General features: G+C 38.7%; 1 protein-coding gene across 1 annotated transcript in view; it reads right to left on the bottom strand.

Annotated features, from left to right (window-relative positions):
- Window positions 1-24,176, bottom strand: part of kcnh3 (potassium voltage-gated channel, subfamily H (eag-related), member 3) — a 175,699-nt gene that overhangs the window by 64,686 nt on the left and 86,837 nt on the right. The window contains 1 exon segment of the mRNA XM_051403203.1: window positions 2,849-3,082. Within this exon segment, the coding sequence (XP_051259163.1) occupies window positions 2,849-3,082 (234 nt within the window).

Here is a 24,176-nt window from a genome sequence, read left to right as displayed (position 1 = left end):
AACTGAAGAAGAACATGTCAGCCAGTGCAACTATGTGGCTCACTCATGTGTTTTTAATAGTTTTTGGACATCAACCTGGCTCTATGGCAAAGAGGAATAAGATATATCAGGATTTGGCTACACAGACAGTACTTGTGATAACTATCAATTTATATCTGGTTTTGGTTTGATTTGGTTTTCATGGAATGGACAAGTAACCCCTGCTGGCTGGTGCATAAATGCATTCAAATCAGGCTAAAACAAGATGTTTTGTTTCTGTTACTCAAGGCAAAAGGACAAATGTCACAAACTCACAATAATATTTACAGTGCCTCTTTTTTGAAATATTTACTCATGAAAATGTACCTGTTGTAAGTATAATAACCATTATATTTCACTTATTACCTAGAAAGTATATATTACAAGTGAATGCACTTCTGTATGTTTGTAGTTCAGTCTTTAATTATCAAACATTACTGTGTACTTTTTTAGAAGATTGGTAGATTAACTTTTTATTAATCAATTTTGTTTACACAGACATGGCGGCTGTGGCTCAGAAGCAGAGCGGGTCGTTCCTTAATTGGAAGGTTGTGGGTTTGATCCCCAGCTCCTGGTGCCACATGTCGAAGTATCCTTGAGCAAGATACTGAACCCCAAATTGCTCCCGATGCCGTGCATCGGTGTGTGAATGTGTATGAATGTTAGTTTCTGTTCGATGGACTTTGCCATCACTGAGTGAATGTGTGTGAAAGGGTGAATGTGGCACGTAGTGTAAAACACTTTGAGTGGTCGGAAGACTAGAAAGGAGCTATACAAGTACAGGTCCATTTACCATTTACCATTTACATGCAAATCTAGAGAGATGGTGGAGTGATGTGCTGCCCAGGGAGCAGGTAGGGGTGTGGTGCCTTGCTCAAGGGCACCTCAGCACTGCCCAGGAGGAGAACTGGCACCTCTCCAGCTACCAGTCCACACTCCATACTGTGATCCATGGTGGACTGAAATCATGTTGATATGAATATGTTATGAGTATGTATTGCAAAATACAGTTTTAGAATTGTGCCCCAGGCTTTGGTAAGGGAGCTATGGTGATCTGAGTCAGGGAACTGGATATAAATGTGTTTATTCTTTTCCTTGCTCCCCTAGAGTACAGCTAAAATGCTAATGTGAGCTCGTGGAGAGCTGATAAAAGCATGAAACACTTTTAATTTGTTATTTGTGTGTTTGAGAGAAACAAGCTTGTATAACCCTCTGTTGCTCTTTGTTATAGGCTTATATCTCAGAGGAGCAGATGTGTCCAAGTCTCCCACTGTCTCTCTTCCATCTATACGTGACTCTCACTTTTATTTTTCATTTGTGGAATGAGCCGTTGCGTCTTGTCTTTACCTCCTCGGTTTCTCCCCTTTCTGCCTTTCATCACAAATCACAACTTTGATTTATATATAATGAATAAATAGTGGAGTCTTTCACAACCATCCTCTCCCTCAAGATTTTTCTTTCTCTCTCTCTCTCTCTCTCTCTCTCTCTCTCTCTCTCTCTTTCTCTCACTCTCTCATCTCTTCCTTCAGCTAACTAAAGCTTCAGAAAGTGAAGAAGAAGTGAATGCACTCTCACAATACTGGAGTTCATACTTTAATCAGTTGAAATAATCTGCATTCAATTTACACTACATAATATGCATACTATGTTTGTCAGCAGTCATACATGAATTCTTGGAGTGGTTTTTTCTTTTATTTGTTTGTTGCTTAAAGCAACAACAAAGGAACTTTCATTTTGTGTCGATTCTGGTGCCCCGTGTGGATAAAAGCAGTAGTGTTTCTGCTCCCTTCAAGGGGAATCCGACAGAAATGATGGGATGGGACTATATTATCGCATATCACAATAAAAGACACTTTCTAATATTGTGATAATCATGAATATTCTCACATGGCTTGACTTGAAGAATCTGTCTATCTCACCAGCATACAGTTGTATATTGATTTCCTGCTTAACTTTGAACAAGGGTAAAAGGGGGAGCCCATATCTTTCCAGTCATTCCAAAAACCTAATCCTGTCACCATGGCTGAAGGCTCGGCTTGCCAGTTTTATCCCCCACAAACAGTTAAACTGGATGTGTAGAAATAGTATAGATTCCAAATAAAGAACAGGGATATGAGGTGCCTATCTGTGATGCAATAAATATGTCTTTCTTAAAAAAAATCTAAGGTCAAGTGTTTCCAGTATGTTTTAGTGCAAATTTTTCTATATGAATATAAGAATGAAGTATATTGTGTATATAATATCGTATATCGCAATTATTTTGGCCAAGATAATCATGACATTAATTTTCATATCATCCCATGCCTACAGCTCATAGCACTTTTTTTTTTTTAATCCAAGCACTTTCCACACCTGTAGCAATCCCGTATAGGGGAATTAAATTAATATTTGTATTAGTATTAGATTGATTTGATTGATTGATTGATTGATTGATTGATTTACATAGCTAGATTAAAACTCATTGCGCACAGCTGTACAATACAATCACAGTGTGTTCTGTTGGCTACTTAAGTGGAGCAGTGGATCTGATCTGTGGATCACTTGAGCCATTGTTGAGGGGTTAAGGGCTATGCCAAGACAGAGAGATAGTCATTCCCAGGCCATTATAGCGTCAACATAATGACCTGGAAATGATCTGTCTCATGTACTAAAAGTTACGGCAAATATAACAAAAGTTATTTTCAAGTTCAAGTCTCATTAGTCTCCAGAAAGTAAATGTGAAACCAAAGTAACAGTAAACAGATGAATGTGCACACACACACACACACACACACACACACACACACACACACACACACACACACACACAAGATTCCTCCTGTAGTCTCACCTTCCTTCTTGTAGAACACCAACTCAGTCTTGAACTCCCTCCTGTCATCCAGGGCTCCTTGGATCTGGGCCGTTAACCGGTCACTCGTTTCCGGGCCGTACAGGAAGTGACAAGCGCAGCTCTTCTGCATGAGCTCGGCACGGGCGTAACCTGTGAGCTCACAGAACCCGTCGGAGCAGTAGACGATGGGGTAGAGCGACTGCACCTGGGCATTTCCCAAAACGAAGTTGCTGTCTGTGGGGCAGAATATAGAAAGGACAGAGTAAAATAATTAGTTGAGTCAATAATCAGGATCAGCAACCTCTGACATGGTTAATCCTAACCCTAACCTAGTCTTACTACCAACCTTGTCAAATACTGCCACTTGGTCAGTGGCCCTTTGCTGTGACACTATAGGTGTCCCTCTAGCGTCATTGGCTGGCTGGTGTGGCTGTTATTCAATTCAATTCAATTTTATTTGTATAGCGCCAATTCATAACAGAAGTTATCTCAGGACGCTTTTCAAATAGAGCAGGTCTAGACTGAACTCTTTAAAACATTATTTACAGAGACCCAACAGTACCACCATGAGCAAGCACTTGGCGACAAGGGCAAGGAAAAACTGCCTGTTAAAAGGCAGAAACCTAGGACAGATCCTTCGGCTCTAGGTGGGTGGTCGTCTGTCTCGACCTATAGAGAGTGAGAAAGTCCACATGTGGAGGTGGTGGGGCGGATCAATGGCTCGAACAAACGCAGGACTTTAACCCAGGAAAACACTGTAAGTGTCCCGTGTAAGAAAAGTGCAAAATGTCTTTATGTAAAGGTTCAGTGTGTAGGATTTAGTGGCATCTAGTGGTGTAATTGCATATTGCAATTCTTGCAACTCTTCACCCAAGCCTTACACACTGGACCTTTAAGTAACGTACATAAGTTACTAAACTTATAGTAATAGCTGAAAAGTGTCAGGAAATGGGGGAGTGACAGTAAAAGGAGAAAGATATGTAGCAAAGGGCTACAGGTCAGACTCGAACCCGTGGCCATGGCCACAAGGACTCCAGCTCTACCAGGTAAGCTACTAGGACGTGTTGGTTATATATAATATGAAGCTCTTAACCTGCACCGACTGCAACATTTTCATCACAAAATGCATGTGCATCACTGATATTATTATGTTATTTTGATTTCTAGTCAAAGAGAATTCTATTTTATCATGGTTTAAATATTACAGAAACTTTTATAGTCCTGCCAAGAACGCACATCTGGGGATACGATTGAAAACTTCAAAGAAAAGTTCAGTTTTAGTAGTTAGCTGAGTATTTGCACAATACATCCAGTGTCTGTCTGAATCCTAATACTATCCAATTTCAATCTTTAAACACACAAGAAAATACTCACACCATAGCTGTAGGGATTCTGCATCCCTGAAAGAAACCACTGCGTAAATTTCTATTAAAATATTAAAAATGATGCAGACGGAGGGCAGCCCCCTCCAGAGAGAGGAGTCTGACGGCTGGAAGCTCAGCCGCTGGCTTACAGAGCATGCAAGCCCAGCAGATCAGTAACAAGCATTGATCGGGTGAAGTAAACACTGTCAAGAGTCATCTCAACCTTATGAGGTTTCATTAATTCATGCAGCCAATAGCACATCCACCCTCCCTCAACAGTCTTGTGTACAGGCAGGAACATGATCCTCTGTTTACTCACCATACAAACACCGCTACAATCCCAGGCCGCTGATCTGTGATCACCATAAGACAGACGTATATATATATATATATATGTGTGTATATGTGTATGTGTGTGTGTGTGTGTGTGTGTGTGTGTGTGTGTGCTGTGTGTCTGTGTGTCTGTGTGTGTGTGTGTGTCCAATGTGTAAATACCAATTTTTTTGCCAGTACATATTCATTTAATGGCCCTAGGCATGTAGATGGGTGAACACTCTAAAATGGACTATTTATTACTTTGTGCTCAGGCGCTCTCATTGATTCATCAATTCTGAGGGCCCTCGAGACCCCCTTTATTAAATATTTTATGGCCTGACGCTAATGTGTGTGTGTGTGTGTGTGTGTGTGTGTGTTTCATTGCCTGTGATGCTTTCAGCTCATTTCAGACACAGCTTAAAACGAAGAGTTGAGACAGGGAACTTAGGAAATCAGTGACAAAGGAGGGAGTTTGCTCAAGTACTCCTCAGACCATCAGCGGTCTGTCACAACACAGAACAATTCATCTCATTAGCTAATTATTCCTGTCTGTCACACATGCACACTAACTCTTTAATCCTCTTTGGGGAGGACACAGATATCCAGGGATGTCAACAAAAACACCAAATGACAGAGGTGAAGTCCACCTTCCTTAGAGTCCCTGCTGACTGCCACACTTCCTGTCTCTATCCATCCAGTAGGAATTAACCCTGATGTCATCCAGTGCACTGCGTTTGGATATGCTACAACAACAACAACAAACAACAACAATAACAACAATAACAAAGGTAATATGCTCTTTACCCAAGATGATAAATACACATACTATATATATTCTGTCTCCAGAATTAAAATGATTAAAGGTTGGCATTATTAGATGTTTTTCTAACAAATCCTATTGAATGACCAAAATCAGTCCAAATACAGATCCTCTCCAGACATGTTTTAACACTCAACACATAGAAATTGCTCTCTTTGAATAAAATCCAGAATCTATAAATAGAAACTGAGCTACTGGACACAAGATGGGTCAGACAAAACACAGGACTTTCACCTGGGTGACCCCTGTTCATGTCCTGTGTGAAACCAAAAGTCAACATTAACTTCTTACTCACATTACGTGCTTATTCTAACCCTAACCCAAATCTTTTCCTAAACCTAACCAAGTAGTTGTTCTTACCAAACTGCAACCTTTAAAACTCCTAACCTGATGGTGCATATTTATTATTGCTAACTTGACTGCAGAGCCTTGCATGTGCAAAACTGATGCTAAGGGGTACATACAGCGTCCTAGTTTGGAGCTGAAGGCCACTGACCAAACGACCATATTTGATGAATTTGGAGTGACAATGTAAAAGGGTTTCTACACTATACATGTATTGTGACCCTACTATATCGACCCAATCACCGGGTCAGTTTGGATTTCAGCTGCAGATTAAAGTTGAAGTAGTAACCTTTATGAAATAAGTTTTTGTCTTTTTGTAGTTTTGCTGAAACTTTCACTGTATCCTGACAGTAGTACACGAGACAGATAATCTGTGAAACAATCAGGGTCCGTGTATGTTTTGGTCATTGGATTTTCCTTTCAGAAACGGGTATTAAAAACAGAAAACAGTGGTTATTTGATTTTCGTTTTAAAATACAAAAATTAAAATTGAAATACAAGGCGTTTTTCTTTTTCATGGTCAAAGGGATGAGCGAAATTTAAAAATGATTCGATTTTCATTTTCTATTTCATATAACAAAAAATAAAATCACTAGAAAACAGAAACGGAAAAAATACCTGTTTTTCATATTCTGAGACCGGATGTTGTCATTTACAGGACGGTGCTGTGTAGAAGAAACAGTAGGCTAGTAGACTGCGGTCAATCCAGCCGTGAGTCCGATCTCCGTGGTCAAATCAGCCGCACTTAAATTTAGAGTGTACAAGTATTCTCAGCATTATGGTAAATGCGGAGAAACAGCGTATTTACTTCCGGTTTTCAAAATAAAGGTATTTAGAGCCGTAAGCTATAATTAAAATATGTTACATTAAAGTGTTGTGCCCCTGATGAATAAAAAAAAACTTTATATCAAGTATCTTTACTGCACCAGTGTGGAGAAATGCCAAAATAAAAGTCTCATATTTATGCCTCCAGAGATTGCATATTTGACCATATTTGAGGTACTGTAAAAACATATTGCTCAGTGTTTCCTGGCTACTGATGGTTTATTTGACTTTTACACATATGAGACTACAAGCATACTTAATATCAAGCATTTTTATTGTACCAATTTGGAGAAATTCAACAATAAAAGTCCCATATTTGTACCTCCATGTGGCATATTTTCATATATTTGAGCTACTGTAAAAACACTTTGCTCAATAATTCCTGGCTATGGATGGTATATTTGACTTCTACACATCTAAGACTACAAGTATACTTAATATCAAGCATTTTTACTGTACCAATTTGGAGAAATTGAAGAATAAAAGCCCCATATTTATACTGCCAGATTCCATATTTTCTTATATTTTTGAGCTACTGTAAAAACATATTGCTCAATATTTCCAGGCTATGGGTGAAGCATTTTCATTTTACTTCAATAATGCTGCAGTAATCATGACAAAATTTCACACAAATGTTTGATAACATCTTGATAATATAAACACTAAACACAAAATCCTACACAATTCTAATTTGTTTACTTTTCACACAAAATGCAATGCCAGTCCACATTCTTCTTATTTTGCTGCTCTGCTGTGTCCATTTGTAGGTAAAAGGGAAAAATAATTAGTTTTAACTTCAAAACACCATTGTACCTACTGTCTCTTCCTCACATATTATTTTTTATATCATTCAGTGTGACAGCTGTTGCAGGTGGTTCCACATACAGTTTACATTTTTACAGTAGCTCAAATATAAGAAAATATGGAATCCGGAAGTATAAATATGGGACTTTTATTCTTAAATTTCTCCACATTGGTACAGTAAAAATGCTTGATATTAAGTATGTTTGTAGTCTCATATGTGTAAAAGTCAAATATACCATCAGTAGCCAGGAAACACTGAGCAATATGTTTTTACAGTACCTCAAATATGGTCAAATATGCAATCTCTGGAAGCATAAATATGAGGCTTTTATTTTGGCATTTCTCCACACTGGTGCAGTAAAGATACTTGATATAAAGTTTTTTTATTCATCAGGGCCGCATGAAACACTTTAATGTAACATATTTTAATTATAGCTTACGGCTCTAAATACCTTTATTTTGAAAACCGGAAGTAAATACGCCGTTTCTCAGCATTTACCATAATGCTGAGAATACTGTACACTCTAAATTTAAGTGCGGCTGATTTGACCACGGAGATCGGACTCACGGCTGGATTGACCGCAGTCTACTAGCCTACTGTTTCTTCTACACAGCACCGTCCTGTAAATGACAACATCCGGTCTCAGAATATGAAAAAACAGGCCTTTTCTGTTTCTGTTTTCTAGTGATTTTATTTTTGTTATATGAAATAGAAAATGAAAATCGAATAATTTTTAAATTTCGCTCATCCCTTTTGACCATGAAAAAGAAAAACGCCTTGTATTTCAATTTTAATTTTTGTATTTTAAAACGAAAATCAAATAACCACTCGTTTTCTATTTTTAATACCTGTTTCTGAAAGGAAAATCCAATGACCAAAAGATACACGGACCCAATCAGGTTCCTTTGACTCTTCCTTGTACTCAATAATGGCATTTGCAAGAATCCACCAGGTCTCATGTACTACTGTCAGGATACAGTGAAAGTTTCAGCAAATATGACTAAAAGTTACCTACTGCAGCTTTAATACACATTTTGTGCATTAGTTAGTATTTACAACAGCAGGACAGTTGGATGTGGGATCAAGTCGAAATAAACTACAGTGGCCATGTTCATTTTAATAAAAGAACATGTCACCCAGAGCAACAGCAACTATGTGTTTTAATAGTTTTTGGACAACAGGTGTTGGATACATCTGTTTTGCATTCCATGGGATTTGTTGACAATAAGAACAGGCAGGCAATTTCCTTGAAAAAAAGAGCACAAGAAACAGACCAAAGGTTGGTTCACTTAAATAAGCAGAAAAAAAGAAACAAAAAAAAGAGTCAGGAAGCTTTATACCCATGGCACTATTACATAAACTATGCTGGCATGCACAAACACAAACTAACTCAGGAGTCTAAAATGATCAAGCAGTCATTGTTAGCTCTTTTCAGTCTTCCCAGTCATAGTTTCTGTTGCCAGGATACAGTTTTCATCTTCCCTTAATGAATGCCCTGATCCATGTCCATGTCTGTTCCTCTACCTCGCTGTCACTGTCATTCCCTATCTATCTCTCTCTCTCTCCCAGTAACAGTTACATTTGTACAATGGAGGTTCGACTCCATCTTCTGTGATTGTTCTTGTCAGGTCCTGCTCAGTCCCGCTGTGCTGCCTTCCTCCTTTCTCACTTCCCCTTTCCTGCGTCAATTCTAAATTCAGAGTTGGTTTTAATGAATGTCTTGGCGTCTGCAGTTATGTCACTTTCTGTGAGGTCAAATGGGCCTGTCTGCAACAAAAATTACAAATGAGAAGTGCTGAATCTGACCTTATGTGCAAGAACAGCCACTGTGTGCATGTTGTACTCATTTCTGTCCCTGTATAATTAACAGATTGATTAGCTGGTCGATGTGCACTTAACAAAACAATCGCTGTTGTTTTGTTTCTTTTTTGCCCAAATGCACGTCTGATACTGCACTAACCAAAATCATATATGTTCTGTTTGATTGTCACTATAACCTGTTTTCATTTTGAGTTGAGCATGCCATTTATATAAGTGGAGAATAAAAGCCCATGCATGACATGTCTCTGGATCTCCTGTAGCCCTCTTCTGTACGTAAAGTGGGAATTATTCATGGTACCTAGACACTACTGCATCCAGAACGCTGTATACATAGTCCTGAAAATATGCTACAGCAACAAACACCCGATCCATTAGTTGCAGACAAAAACTGGCTTAATCGGCTGTCAGCTCTCTTACTGTAGCTGAGGATCTCTCTGTGAGTTTTTCATGTCTTTGATAAGTCAGAACTGGGTCGGGTTTGGTAAGGACAAAGCGGGAATTACAGATGCTCAAACAAACAAACAAACAAACAAACAAAAGATATGTTTGCAGAGAAAATGAAACACATGATTGGCTTCAGTCTCTGCAGGGTGCACAGACTTGCTGAGCACTACTATGATTGTCTGTACAGTATCCACTGTGATAAGGTCCAACTGGTAAAAAGATTTATTGTGTTGCATGCTCCCATTTCCCTTTACACTTCATGCTTCCCCACTGACATCAGTTAAAAACCAGCAGCCACAGTGTATGTGGCATATTCAGCATTTCGGGTTGCCTTCTTTAAATTGATTTTTGATGTATAGTGGTGTGAGTTACTGGCAGTGATATGGGCACACAGAAATGAACTGCAGCAAAGGGTTGTCAGCTAACAAAACCTTTTTAAATATACAGTAGGCTCAGAGTTTCATTCATTTCTGTCATCAAAGTGACATCTGAAAGGACAGCCAAGAATCGGAAATACTCAAAAAGTTGAGTACATCTGCTGCCATTCACTTTTGTCTCCTTAGCAACTACAAGAGTCTGAGCCTTAGCTAATGTTATTTAGATCAATAGTGCTGAGTGACTCACCACCATACTGTACACGTCATAAATATCTGAACTAAAAAAAAGACCTATACTCGCTTTAGTTACAAGGAGTTCAAGATCATGTGTGTATGTTTTTTCTGCAAATAAAAGTCTAATTTCCACAGTAATCTCCTCCTTCTGCCTCATTAAAACTTCCAGAATCTCTGAATTTTCAAATGTTGTTGATTTCTAAAGTTTTCCTGCTGGACACAAGATGTCTCCTACTTCACTGTAAAGTCCATTCTCAGTGGATGTGCACTGGTGGATTCAAGTTTCTACATCACACTGTACAAGTTGATACTGGACCACGACTGACTTCCTGACTATGTGTGATGTCACAAATCCTGCTGGAAGGCCCCGCCCCTTAAAATCAGATTTTCAATGAGCTCAGAGAAACTTTCCACTTTCAGCAGATGAATGTGAAAACATCCTTCTAGTGTCAAACTCTGCACAGACAGCATTCAAACATCACGCTGTAGGAACAAGGACAAACACTGATTTCTGGTTAATAATCTAAAAAATTAAATACAAACAGGATATACCATAAAGTATACATTTTACAACTTATAAAACAGTTTTTCATATGGGTAGTTTAATAAAATAAATGTCTTTGTGCCTGTGCAATTTTTCTGTATATCCTGCACAATGTGTGTACTATAACAGGAACTTGAACAAAAAGCTGCAACTACAGGCTGAGAAATGCAACCTTAGGCACCACCTAACCCAGACAAATGACAAAGCTACAGCCACCACTGGACATCTGAGTGTGTGCTCCTATGTCTCCAATCTCATCAACTTGTCAGCAGAGTGATTCACTCCTCACTCTGGGCAACATCTGACATGCTACCTGAACAAAACCATAGATGTCATTTTGCTATGACATGTCCCTGGTGAGGCTAATTGTCCAGCCCAGCTCCAGAACAGCCGCTAAGGAAAGGCCTGCTGTATGGCTTGATGCAACATGGCCATGTTAGAGCGAGTGTTTAGTCCTTTGTCCATAAATGCAGTAAACGGCCTCCTAAAGGTCTTGCAGTCAGGGCACATAAAAAGTCGTGGGGCTTTGGTGAACGGTGCAAGGTACGTGTTCTTTAGCAAGGAGGCAGACATTTCTTTCTGTTTCCTCCTTTTGAATAGGGAAAGAGGAATTTTTGTTTGTTTGTTGCTTGTACTTTTTTACAATAGACCTAGAGTGTGCTGGAGGACCTTTTCTGAAATGTTCAGTTCAAAGTGACACGTCTATAAATCACTGGGGCCAGGAAAATGCTTTTAGCAGCTACTCTGTCAGAAAAACAACAGAAGAACACAAGCAGCTCATGTATTTAACTTGTTGTTCAGCCATGATGACAATGTGAGGTCTTAATCACTGCAGCTATACTTGTACCGAAATATATTTCCACTTCAAAATTCTCGGGACTGGCTGTTCTGCTTCTCTGATTATGCCATTATGAATCAAGAATGGAAAGACTTTGCTCTGCCGAGGCACTATAGTAACTAATGAGTACTATAGTAATATAGTATGTCTTCATACATTTAATGGCTGTAGCAGAATAAATGCCACCCATAAATAGTAACAAAATTGGGTTTGATTCAATAAAAATCAATCTTATAACTTTAATGTTTATTTCAATATAGACAAATAACATAAACCAACGTATTTCTATCATCTATAGCCAAAGCTTACAATAAAATGAGAAATAATAAAAAAATTATAATTATAGGTATAAATAGTCACAAATATTAATAATGTTTTATTACAATAATCATAACACATTAAAAAGTATTTTATAAAAGGTTAAGTATAATAAATCATAATTGCTGATTACTCAATGACAATGTGTTTTTTGGCAAGGATCATAGTGTATTAAAATCCTCATTGCTGTAATACATTATAACACATTATAACAATGATAATAAGGTATAATAATACATATAATAAGTAATAAGTTTTTTTTTATGAACCGTTTTGAATGAGTATGTTTATAATGCTTTATACATTACAGACATTAAGGGTGCTACTATTGAACATCCATCATTTCAGCCAATATTCACTTTAAACTGACTGATTGGTGGTCTGTATAAACGCTGATCAGATGACGCATATATTTTATTCCACAGAAAAGTTATATTCAATCTTTCCCACACTCCCACACCTACTAGAACAGTAATATACCCCCCTCCCCACCTCAGATCCACTAACCAGCATAGGCTTCTGGGGTTTAAGTTGTGTCTCTAAGAGAGAGTGGAATATGTTACACATGTGGCCTGCCAATAAATAAACAGTCAATTCAGGATATTTTCCTCATTTTAGTTTAGGTTGTTAGGAATCGGTGATCAGCCCCAGAAAGGCTCTGATCGGAACATATTCTACCGTCTAGTGCTTTCTAACTGTGGTGTGGTTGGGTGTAGTCACACTGCAAAATTTATAAAAAATCCTCTTTGCTTGAAAATGTGGCTCTGATCGGAGCACTCTTCATAGACAATGGAGTCATAGAAGGTGTTACCAATATTACAATTAAAACTCATAGGTTGTCATAGGCTGATCACAGAAGTTGCAGCTACATTGGCTGTTTATAGGACGAGACATGAATTCTTAAAGGGGACCACTACTTTGGGATCGCTGAGTTTAAACCACAATATAGTCAAGGATCCTGGTTTGGAGACCGGGGCAATGCAGTATGTGCGTGTGTGTATGAAAGTGTGTGTGATGGGATTAAAAGTTCACCCTGCAGCAAAAGTTTAACCATGCAGCTCTTCGTCGATGTATACTCTCACTATGACATCATAAACTGCCCTGTGGCACTGATTGTTATGAAGTGCTTTGAGAAACTGGTTCTCCTGCACATCAAAGACCACATCCCAGCCAGTCTGGACCCCCCAATTTGAATTCCCTGACAACAGTTCCATAGAGGATTCTGTCTCTACTGCCCTCCACTAAGGCCTCAAACACTGCACCTGAAAATAACATATATTGTAGTAATAATAATAATAATTATGAAATAAATAAATAAATATAATAATAAAATTAGGATGGTGTCTGTTGAATTCCGCTCAGTATGCACCACATGGACATTGGACCTTCTCACCAACAGATACACCTTTGCCACATGACTCCCCTACCAGAGGTGCACCCCAGGGCTCTGTGTTTAGAATCTTCTTGTTCACAGTGTATACCCAGGACTGCACCTTGACATGCACAGAACTCAAATGTTCAAGTTTTCAGATGACAACGACTATCATTAGCTGATCTGTGAGTGTAAAATTGTATTTAAAAGAGTACCCCACCAAAGCATTGCACCATAACACTGTCCTCCACCTACAACATTGTATTCTCCTTCCTCCTCAAAACCTGGTGCCTACATTACACACAATGCAACTTGAGCTTTGAGCCGCTAGTCTGAAGATGAGGAGATGAGAAACAGACATTCAGTCTTTCACAGATTTCCATTTCCTGGAAGGGAGTTCAAGGGATAGTATGTACAGTCCTCTTCTCTCCCCTTCTCCTTGACAACATGTCAGTGGCCATTACTGTACTCGCCTTGTGCTGTCAATCACCGCTCTTGCAACTCTGTCCTTACTTTGCTTTCCTGTCAATGTAGCTTTTATTTATTTTCAGACTTTGTGACAAAATAAGAACACTGTTACTGTGGCATAAAAAAGCTAACATAACAGTTTTTTTTGTCAATAGCCCATGTTCACCACTGTTGCTGCACAGTTACAATATGCAATTAATGACAAATGAAATGTCCTCTAAGTCAAGCAGGGTGTCTCAAGATGTGACTCAATCTATCTCAATATATCTCAACCTTTTTCTGATTCTAAAATCACATAGAACTGCCCCCTCCTTTTTTTTTTTTTTTTTTTTTTTTTTTAAAAAAAATTTATATAAATATTTTCTTTTTTTCTTTTTTTTTTTTTTTTTTTTTTTTTTTTTTTAAATGTGGGTTCACTCTAAGAAAAAAGAAACATTTAGATTTCTCAACATCAGCACTTCTTAAACTTTCAATGTTGGACAAATTCATCCAGGCACATTAAGTTGCCCATGCCTAACTTGCTCGTCCCCACACCCCCTTCCCAACAAAACGCCATAGTCAATGTGGGCTCTAACCAGAATTATAAATTAAAACAACGTTCTCTTGTTCAAGGTAAAAAGCTTACGAGACAACAGCAACACTTCTCCAGGGTAAACAAGTCACAACCTTACAAAACAACAAGTGGCCAGGCGGTAATGTGGGTACATTTAAACAAGACAAAGGGCATGTTTACACAGGTAGTGTTTCAGACAGGTTTTTCAGTCATCTGTCTCACGTGCATCTCCCGAGCCGTAGCATGAGCAACACTTTTGAAGAGAAGGGTCAGTCCTCCATCATTCTCTACACAGGATGCATTCAGGAACAGTATCAAGTGTACCCCACCCACAAAAACTTAAGCTACTGTCCAAGCTGCATACAATTTTCCACACTCAATTCAATCTCCAAGTTTGAACACAGGAATCTTTTAACAAATATCCATTTATCTATCCATAACCCCCATTTATGTTATGACCCAGCTTGTAAAGCGAAAAGGGAAGGTGCATAAAACAAGGTGTTTAGTGGTTAAATCAAAGTTATTTATTATAAGGAGGTAAGATTTCTTTGCAAACAAAAAAAGGTGAGGCAAAAACTACAAAGGAAAGGGTCTGGTGCGTGCTGTTTAAAACAAAGAAATAAATATAACCAAAAGAGGACTAACTACTAACTACCTGAAATAAAAAAAAGAGAGAAAAGCCTCACTACTATCTAATTGTACTTACCAAAACCAAAACAGCACCTCTAACCTAGTGTTTCTAGACAGATAAATTCTAGTGCCTCAATTCTAGTTTCCTAACTTAACACAGGGTTAACAGTCAACAGTCTATACACAATAATGATGAAGTACGTTTGGGGAGTAGCAAAACACCAGCCTTCGGTGGCTGACAGGCCTCCTGTGTAGACACACCGTGATTGTTTGTTGGGCTTGGAGCGCTACCAAATCATATGTGACCTAAACTCAAATACTGTGCTTGGATGCATCCTCTGGTAACACGCTGCTCACCCTATGCCTCCTGCGTAGACTGGATGTAGGAGCCTACCACTATGCTAGCAGCTCTGGGAGTGTGTAGGCTTGTTTTGAGCTTTATGTTAAATAGGTATTATGCTTACCATGGTCACCATAGTCCAGGGTGTGAGCATGCTTAACTTTCGATGCATACTTTTATTGTACGCCAGTATTTTAACAAATTGTAATTTTATTTAAAAAGTATTACATAAATTATCCATTTGTGCACAAAAATTAAATACGTAAAATGAGTTTATTTGCAAAGCACAGTGCTAAATAAAGGAAATAAATGATCAAAAAAGCTACAGGTCCCTAAAGCTATATCAATATAATTGACTTGAGGTGACAGAAAATGTTGGAAGTGGCGGGCAGTTTGCTTTGTTATAGTTGCTAGATGGAAGCAGTCTGACTGTGCAACCTTCTAAAAACATGGCCACTCAGTTGTACTTCAGCATTTTGAAAGAGCTCGGTTTGAATGTTCACACTCCTGGTCCATTTTGGAGAGTGCTGTAAAGCCACTATTTCCCTGGTTGTAAAATGCCCACTTAACAAGGTCAAATGTATTTAGTTTTAGTTATGAAGTGGAAACTGCCCTTCATTTTTCTTTTTTCTTCCAAGGCATTTAGCAAAGCAGTGCAGTCTCTGTTAGTTATGTACATTATCAAGTGTTGATATTTGTAAGGCTAATGATTCATTTCCAGTGGGTATTTATTGTGTGATAGATATGTGTGTGTGTTTGCGCTGAAGTAGAAGGGGAGATGGACAGCCAAATAATCTATCCTGCAAACATGCATGAAGGCACAGTGGCCTGGCAACTGTGGAGGACTAAAAGTGCCACAATTAAATAAATACATACACCATTAAATAATTACTTAAATCCGCATTATTAATTAAAATTGGAATTAAACACATAAATGTGTTATTAAATGTGTCATTAATTCATTCAATGAATTCAATTCAATACCTATTCACTTTATGTAAAAAAAACCCATATATAATTATTTCACTATTTATTTAATTATTTCATGGTCCTGCGTTGCAGTGCTTCATGAATTACCTTAATCTGTCAAACTCGCCCATCAAAGTCAGTGGGCGGGGCTAACGCGAATCTAGTCTGATCCATTGCTTTGGTCTGAAGTAGAGTGCCTGGATAGAGATGATGGAGGATCTTCATGAACTAGGACAGAGGTCACTGACAGGCGGACTGTGGTCCAAGTCTGGACCCAGACGCCGTCCTATGCGGACCCAGACCTATACTCATTTTAATTATTGAGGGATTCTAAATTTTGACGGGGTACTTCTATTTTAACCAGCATAGCTTTTCTAGTCTTTACAGTATTTGTTTAGCGGATCTGGAAGCTTACAGATCAATCGCATACGAGTTAAGCCATCCCACGTGATGCTGCTCAGCCAATCAAATCTGTGTAAACAACAGTGAGACTCTTATGGTGCTATCCACTTGTCTCGTAAATCCCCCGCCCGAGTTGCTCTGACGCGAGAACGTGACGTAATTGCCTGGCTTGTACCACTTATAGCGTTCCATTTGTCTTTGGGCATTATGAGTCCGAAAGAACATGGACGCCACCAGTGCAGCAGCTGTCTTGTTATTGCTTGTGGCTCATCTAAACAAGCTCAATGTGAAATACTAATGTGTTTTTCTACAGAAACACTAACATTTCAAGTAATTCCGTTATTGCTCGTTGTTATTATAAGTCTTACATTTCAATAATATTTTGCCATTTTCGCCTATTTCAGTTTCAACAAGTGCTGTGGCGTTTGTCTCGAGCCACCAGTGTATTGTTAGCTACATTAGCCTGTTTAGCAAACCAGCTCGAAAACAAAACTTTACATTGTATTGCACGCACAGCAAAACCGTGCAATGCATAAACTGGTGACCGGACTAAAGCAGCAATGTAAACAAGTGTGTAAGAGCATTTAAAATCGACATTAAAACGACCAACGTAGTACAAATACAAAGAAAATACATCTCAAAATGGCCGCAGCCATCTTTGTTTTGCGAGTCGTACGTTCACCCTCGTTCAGCTCGGTGTACTCTGAGGAACCCCGAGTGGGACGGCTGAATATTACGACCAAAGGGGGGTGTGTCTCGGTGAAATGTCGCGAGATAGCTGTGAGATTTACACTTTCCAACTCGGCCGGGGGATTTATGAGACAAATGGATCGCACCATGAATACAGAGATGAGAGACGGAAAGAGAAGTTAGCGATACATGGAGACGAAACGGAGAGATGAGTGAGCACGAGACAACAGAAGATTTATGGCGCTCTTTAAGGAGAGAATAGTGGATAGCGAAAATAGAGCTTTTAACCCGGAATGGACAGATTCATTCATATTCATCCTTCCCACTGGGAGCACATAACCAGTGTGTCTCATATGTTCAGAGACCGTGGTGCTGATTAAAAGTGCCAATGTGAAACGCCACTATGAGACAAAACAAAGTTTTCATCAAACATACCCACTCAGGTCTGTAACTAAGGTCACAGAAAATAAGCAGTCTCAGTTCCCAATATGATCAATCAGCCAGTATCCTGACCCATTCATTCACTGCCCAACAAGGGAGAGAGGTTAGAGCTCAAATCTCTCACTGAACAATAGAAAGTGGGGGCGTAAGATATAAGAGGGAAAGAAAGAGAAACTGTTCAATTGTAAAGATGTGTTGATATTCATTTATTATAACATTTGTTGAGACTGTTAATCAAGATATGAAACAGTTAACAAAGAAAAAGGGAAACTCAAACTGCTGCTACACTTTATTTTTCTGAAGTTAAACACTTTATTTTATTTTTTAGACTTAGACATTTTAGACTTAGCAAAGGATGTGGAAGCAGGAGCTGCTGACCCAGAGCATGTAGCGAGTAAAGCAGAGGAACTTATTGAAGTTCTTGGAGTTATTTCCGCACTTTCTGACCAAGATATTGACCACAGAGTGACTGCAGATTTAGAAGAAGTAGTCCAATAGCGCCACCCAGTGTATTGGAATGTGTTCACTAGCTCTGCATCGATCCATTATCTGGAATTGATTTGCCTTGGATTGATGCGCAGGGTAACCAATCCGGCGTTAGGATCCGCCTACCAACTGTGATGGGTCAATTTGACAGATTAAAGTAATTCATGAAGCACTGCAACACAGGTAAATAGTGTTGAAATAAATAAATAAATAGTGAAATAATTATAGCCTATATGTATTTTACATTAAATGAATCGGTATTTGAATGAATTAATGACACATTTAATAACACATTTATGTATTTAATTCCAATTTTAATTAATTAATGACACATTTAAGTAATTATTTAATGGTGTATTTATTTATTTAATTGTGGCACTTTTAGTCCTCCATAGGCAACAACTTCAGATTATTACAGGATTGTGTGTGTGTGTGTGTGTGTGTGTGTGTGTGTGTGTGTGTGTGTGTGTGTGTGTGTCTGTCTGTCTGTTAATGTGAATGAAATAGAGAGGTGGGTTGCTTATGATGCCGTATTGAATGTTGCGCTCCTCTGTTATTGGATTAGGGCTTGCCAAAGTTGTGATTGGATAGTTCTTCCGCCCCCCTAACTTGTGACTGGATGAGGTCTAGCTGGATGCTTCAGGTGAGGCTGAAAATGCACATGTAAACAAATAAACCAACATGGTTTACAAGCTTACAGACCCAAATGTGTACAATGTCAGTATGAAGGTCCCAAACCAATCAATACAGGTCCTGTCGCTTTTGCATGGATCAATATCTGCCCTTTAAAGGCCAACCCATTTCCAATGGTTTTACATTTGAACTCATTCAGGGTATGCCAGCTGTCATATACACCCCATTGCACACCATTAAAACACTGCAATCATCTCCTAAGGTGTTGTGAGAAAGTGAACTGTGGAACAGACAAATTAACCATAGCCAGCAGTCGCAGTTAATGATATAACAATATGTGTCAGGGAGCAGTTTTGGTTTTAAGCAAAGGTCCTAAACATTGAGAACATTATGGACCAGAAAACAAACAAACCAATGAGCAGGAAATGACTTTAAGATGCACAGGTGGTATAATAATCTCAGTGGGGTTAGTAGCAGTACAAGCAAACCTTGTTGTTTATGTGAAAATACAGACTGCTTAATTTAGAAAGCCTCCATCTATACATTTTTCTCTTTGGTTATTCTTGTCAACATCTGAGAAAAAAATCGGCCTTTGTATGCTCTTAGAAGCTGTGTGTGTATGTGTGTGGAATACCAACATTAGACACTGCTGAGTGGTTTTTGATGTGTGCAGGGAACATAACTTGAGATATAGACATCCTGTCAAGACAGACAAAGATGGATAGACAGCAAGAGAAAGAGACAAAGCCAGAGGAGAAACCTACGGATAAGAGCAAAGACAACTGTTGAACAATAAATGGCACCAAGACTAAAGGTTGAGTGAAATTAGATGTTGTATATTTGCCCGTTAGTTAGGCCTGCATCCCACTTACTTGCTGTTGTTACAAGCTCAAGCTTTCCATTCTTGCACAGCATGTGCACTTCACAATAACTGTGGAAGGTTTACCATTCAGGATTTTTTTTTAAAACAATAGGTCCTTGATTGAAGAGAGAGGTAGTGAATAGTGGGCTTCTCATTTCCCTTGACTATCGCCCTTATTTCTACAGAGCAGCTGAAGAGTAACAAGAAAGTGGGCATGACATGTAGCAAAGGGCTGCAGGTTGGAATCAAACCTGGGCTGCTGCAGTAAGGAAGTAAGGACTCAGCCTTAGCAGATGGGGCACATACCGAACCAGATGAGCTACCAGGGCACCGCTGTAGCAAGGTAATAAAGCAGACATTGGTTGAAAACATGGTGCAACTGACTCGTTTTAAAACGACAATCCTCTGAAATGAGTCTTGCACGTGATGGCTACATGCTGGCTCAGCTTAAGACTATGTCCCAGGCCAAAATGTAGAAAACATGGAAATAAAGAAAGAGTGCTGTTCTTATATTGTAAAGTGAGTCTAGAGCCATAGTCCTGGTATTATCAGCATGACAAGAAAAAACTTAAGATCAGACTGTTATTTCATTCTAACACAAGACTGTATGGCAATCAGCTTACTTGAGCAAGCAAGTCAAAGTTATGCTTTACTGTTAAAATGTTCAAACAGTTTGTTTCACTTTAAACTGTATAAGAGAAAACCCATTGAGGATGAGGACTAACCCATGTGTTTGGCATCATGAGCTGTTTATGGGAGACATAAGTCAATGAGGTTGCCGTACTAGTACAGTGAAGCCATACCTCCAAGGGTTGCTATTCAATTTTATACAATGTTAGTTATATAGTGTCAAATCATAACATTCGTTATCTCAGAGCAGGTCTAGATGGTAGATGGTATAATGTACAGAGCTCCATGCTAAGCTATGATTGGACAATGGCTGTTCAGGGGGTGGTTTTTTTGTGTGTGTCTCTAGCAATTAGAAAATGTACAAACAAAATGAGAGCTCCATTCGCCAACAAAGTGCAAACATAACATTTAATTGCTACCAACTGCACAGCTGCAACTGTACACCTGCAGCTCGCTCAGACACTCATATCACTCATAACTCACATCAGCTACACGGCTTAGAAATGGAAATGGAGTGGTTTTAAATTTGACTGGAGAGGTACTTTAACCGCACTTTTATTAAACATAGCTTTAATTAGGCCTCCCTTGCAGTGTGGTAACATGGGTAACATGGTTCTTTGTACAAGATGCTCGATCCCTCCTAAGTTTGCGTTTGTGAAGGTGACCTCTGACCGACGCATCCCTTTGGAAATCAATAATGTATCACACTGTGCGATTAAGACATTGTGTTCTGCACATGAATCAGGCAGAGACGGGCCAGCTGCTGACCTAAGTTCAGTTCAAATGGACCAGTACAGTGCATGCTGCTGACTGCCTTTGCACATTAAACAGGTGGTCTGATGTAAATCTTGACAGTGGAAGCTCTGATACAAGCTATCCATCACTAGCAAAAGGCAGCTTCATCCTTCTTTTCATCTTTTCTTCTCTTCATTTTCTTTTACTTTGATACTTTCAATCCCTCTTCTGCTCTTGTCATTCATTTCTAGTTAAACTCCCTTTTCTGCTAAAATGGTAAATGGACTGTACTTGTAAAGCACCTTTCTAGTCTTCCAACCACTTAGAGCGCCTTTACACTACATGCCACATTCACCAATTCACACACAGTCATACAGTGACTGCATGCAGAAACACATTTACATCCAGACTTGGTTAGAAACACATTTTTGATTTCATATGAGTCTATGCTGAGGTTTCTTAGACGTGTGTGCTGGGAGGACTGTAGCTGGATGCTAGTTATAGGCTGTCTGGTAATCAGGGTCCCTTCAAAGGCACTTTGAGTACCCCGGGCAGCAGCTTTGAAAGGTGGAAATGGTGGGGGTTGTTTGTGTGTACTTTTGTGTCCTCTGATGCCCTTTAGGGAGCGCAGCATTGTGTAACTCCTGGGCATCTTCATTTGCGGTCGCAGATTAAGAAGACATAATGATGAGCATCTTCCCTGTAAATAGTCTGTAGTATTCATGGATTAAACAGAGGGGGATTGTTGTCTGGGTGCTGGCACTTTAGGTAGCGAATATCCAGCTGCGTCTCGAGATGGCACCTGAATCAACAGACTCGAGGAGCAGCAGAGATATATCAGCCCTCATCTGAGATCAGTACAACATTAAAAACACATTGGTCCTAATTTTGGGACGAGAGATTGTGAGAGTGCATGCTGGGACAAAGATGAGACAGGAAAAAAGATGGCAGTGGAGGCAAGAAAAAAAGACAAGGAAGATGCAGTGTGGAAAAACAATTGAAAAACAAAGAGAGGCTACTCTCATATAGAGAAAGAAAATCACTTCACTGGACCTCACTGATTTGGTTTTGTTCAAAGTCTTTTTTGTTTCACCAACTCTTCTCCGCAGTGCCACAGCAAACCTTCATCCCCTCTATCAAGTTTTCAGATAAAAGGGAACAGAAGTTTGAGATGGAACAACCTGGCTGTGGCATTGAGAGTACTTGAGGTTTCTGTGGGAGACACTGTTTTGTTGTCTGCGTCATCTCTCCTCTGTAGTGTACGACTATTACAGTGTCAGACAAGTTCTAATCTGACTGTGAAAACACCAACAATGAAGAAGAATCAGGTTTATTTTGAAAGGAATTATTATTATTAAACAAACCAGTTTAAGAATTGATCTAGCAGTGAACTTCTGGAATATGCATCTGGCTTTCAGAGTAAAAGCAGGGAATTATTCTGTGAATAATAGATGTTATTAGCATTATTCTTTTTTTCTTCTTGTCAGCAAATCTCATTAAAAAACACAAACCAACTATTTGTTAATCGATCTCTCAATCCTGACAATTCTTCACTCAGCCCAAATCCCATTCGCTCCTACTGAAATTCCTCTTTTCCTGTATGCTATGTGCTAGGCTCGTCTATGTTGGAAAGACAACCACAATTGGAAAATGTTTAAAAAATAAATGATATATATTAAGTCACATAAACGCTAAAAACCTAAACTAGCTTAGCTAATTTTAATAAAATGTTAACTAAGTAGCTAGCTAATTTACATTAATTGTTGGCTAGCTAATTGGCTAGCGTTTTGCTAACATTTACAGTTAGACATAACTAGCTAGCAATTAACTAACTAATATATATATATATACATACATACATATATACATATATATATATATATATATATATATATATATATATATATATATGTACACACATATACACACACATATACAGTATATGGAGCACAGAGCAAAAAGGGGCGGGACTTAGGAAGGGTAAATTGTTGTACTAGAGAGTATTTAAGGCGCAGGGATGTATGTAAGCTTGACCAAAAACAGAATTCCGGTGCAAATGCTCATGGTAATCGCGTGGCTCATTAAATTTTTTCATGTTAGGTATGACACACAATAAGTTATATCATGCTTTTGCAACACAAGCAATACTTGTTAGTTGGAGAAATGAATTGCTGGTTTTGGTCTTTTCATGGGACTGCCTGGTGTCAGAAAAGGGAAAGTACTTCTGTGGTATCCTATCTGCTGCACATAGGTTGACAATAAGTGAGTCACAGCAGTCTATGCAAGCCATTGTGCAGTTCCCCTTTGATTGTTAAAGCACTTGTACAGTATGACATTGCTCCTGGTCTGCACTTTATCCTCTCATATAATTATGCATTTACAATCAAATGGGACTTCCACAGTGTCTAATTTATACACTGCACTGGTTGACTGTCTATTACGAGCAGGATGTTACACAATTCTCAGCATACATCTATCTATGCTTTCTTTTAGACGGTGTAAAGACCAAAAACACAATAATGTTACTCAAATATAAATATTTAATACCTCTACCAATTTTATCTTGAAAGTCTGACTTTTTTCTTGTGTTGGATATGCCGTTAATTTTGCAAATTGAAACAATGAAAACAAAAATGTGACCTTCTAAATTAAAAAACCTACTCCAAGCTCCAATTATTTTCTTAAGTAAAAGAGTAAATGTTCACACGCACATGCACAAACCTTTTATTTCAGCATCATCAGACTTAGCTCCAAAGTGAATGGTGGAGCCTCTAGCTACAATTGTTCCAGTAGTATCCTTTCATCTGACTGATAGATGATCTAATTGGGAGAAATAAGGAGTTTTACACACGCAATCTCCTTTAATCTTTTTACTCTCAACTTTTCACTTAAATTGTATTACTTCACCAAAAGAGCCACTGACATTCTGGTATTAAGATCCTCTTTTTGCCTTTCAACAGTGACAAGTATTTGAAATATGATATATATTTAAGTGTTTGTGCACAGAGCTTCCCATTAAAAGTCTTTTAGCAGCTCTTACTCTATTCCTGGTATGTTTCTCATTTGA

This window comes from Dicentrarchus labrax, unplaced genomic scaffold (genome assembly GCF_905237075.1).
Source record: "Dicentrarchus labrax unplaced genomic scaffold, dlabrax2021, whole genome shotgun sequence".
In the NCBI taxonomy this organism is placed as follows: Eukaryota; Metazoa; Chordata; class Actinopteri; family Moronidae; genus Dicentrarchus; species Dicentrarchus labrax.
This window is presented reverse-complemented; position numbering and strand designations above follow the sequence as displayed.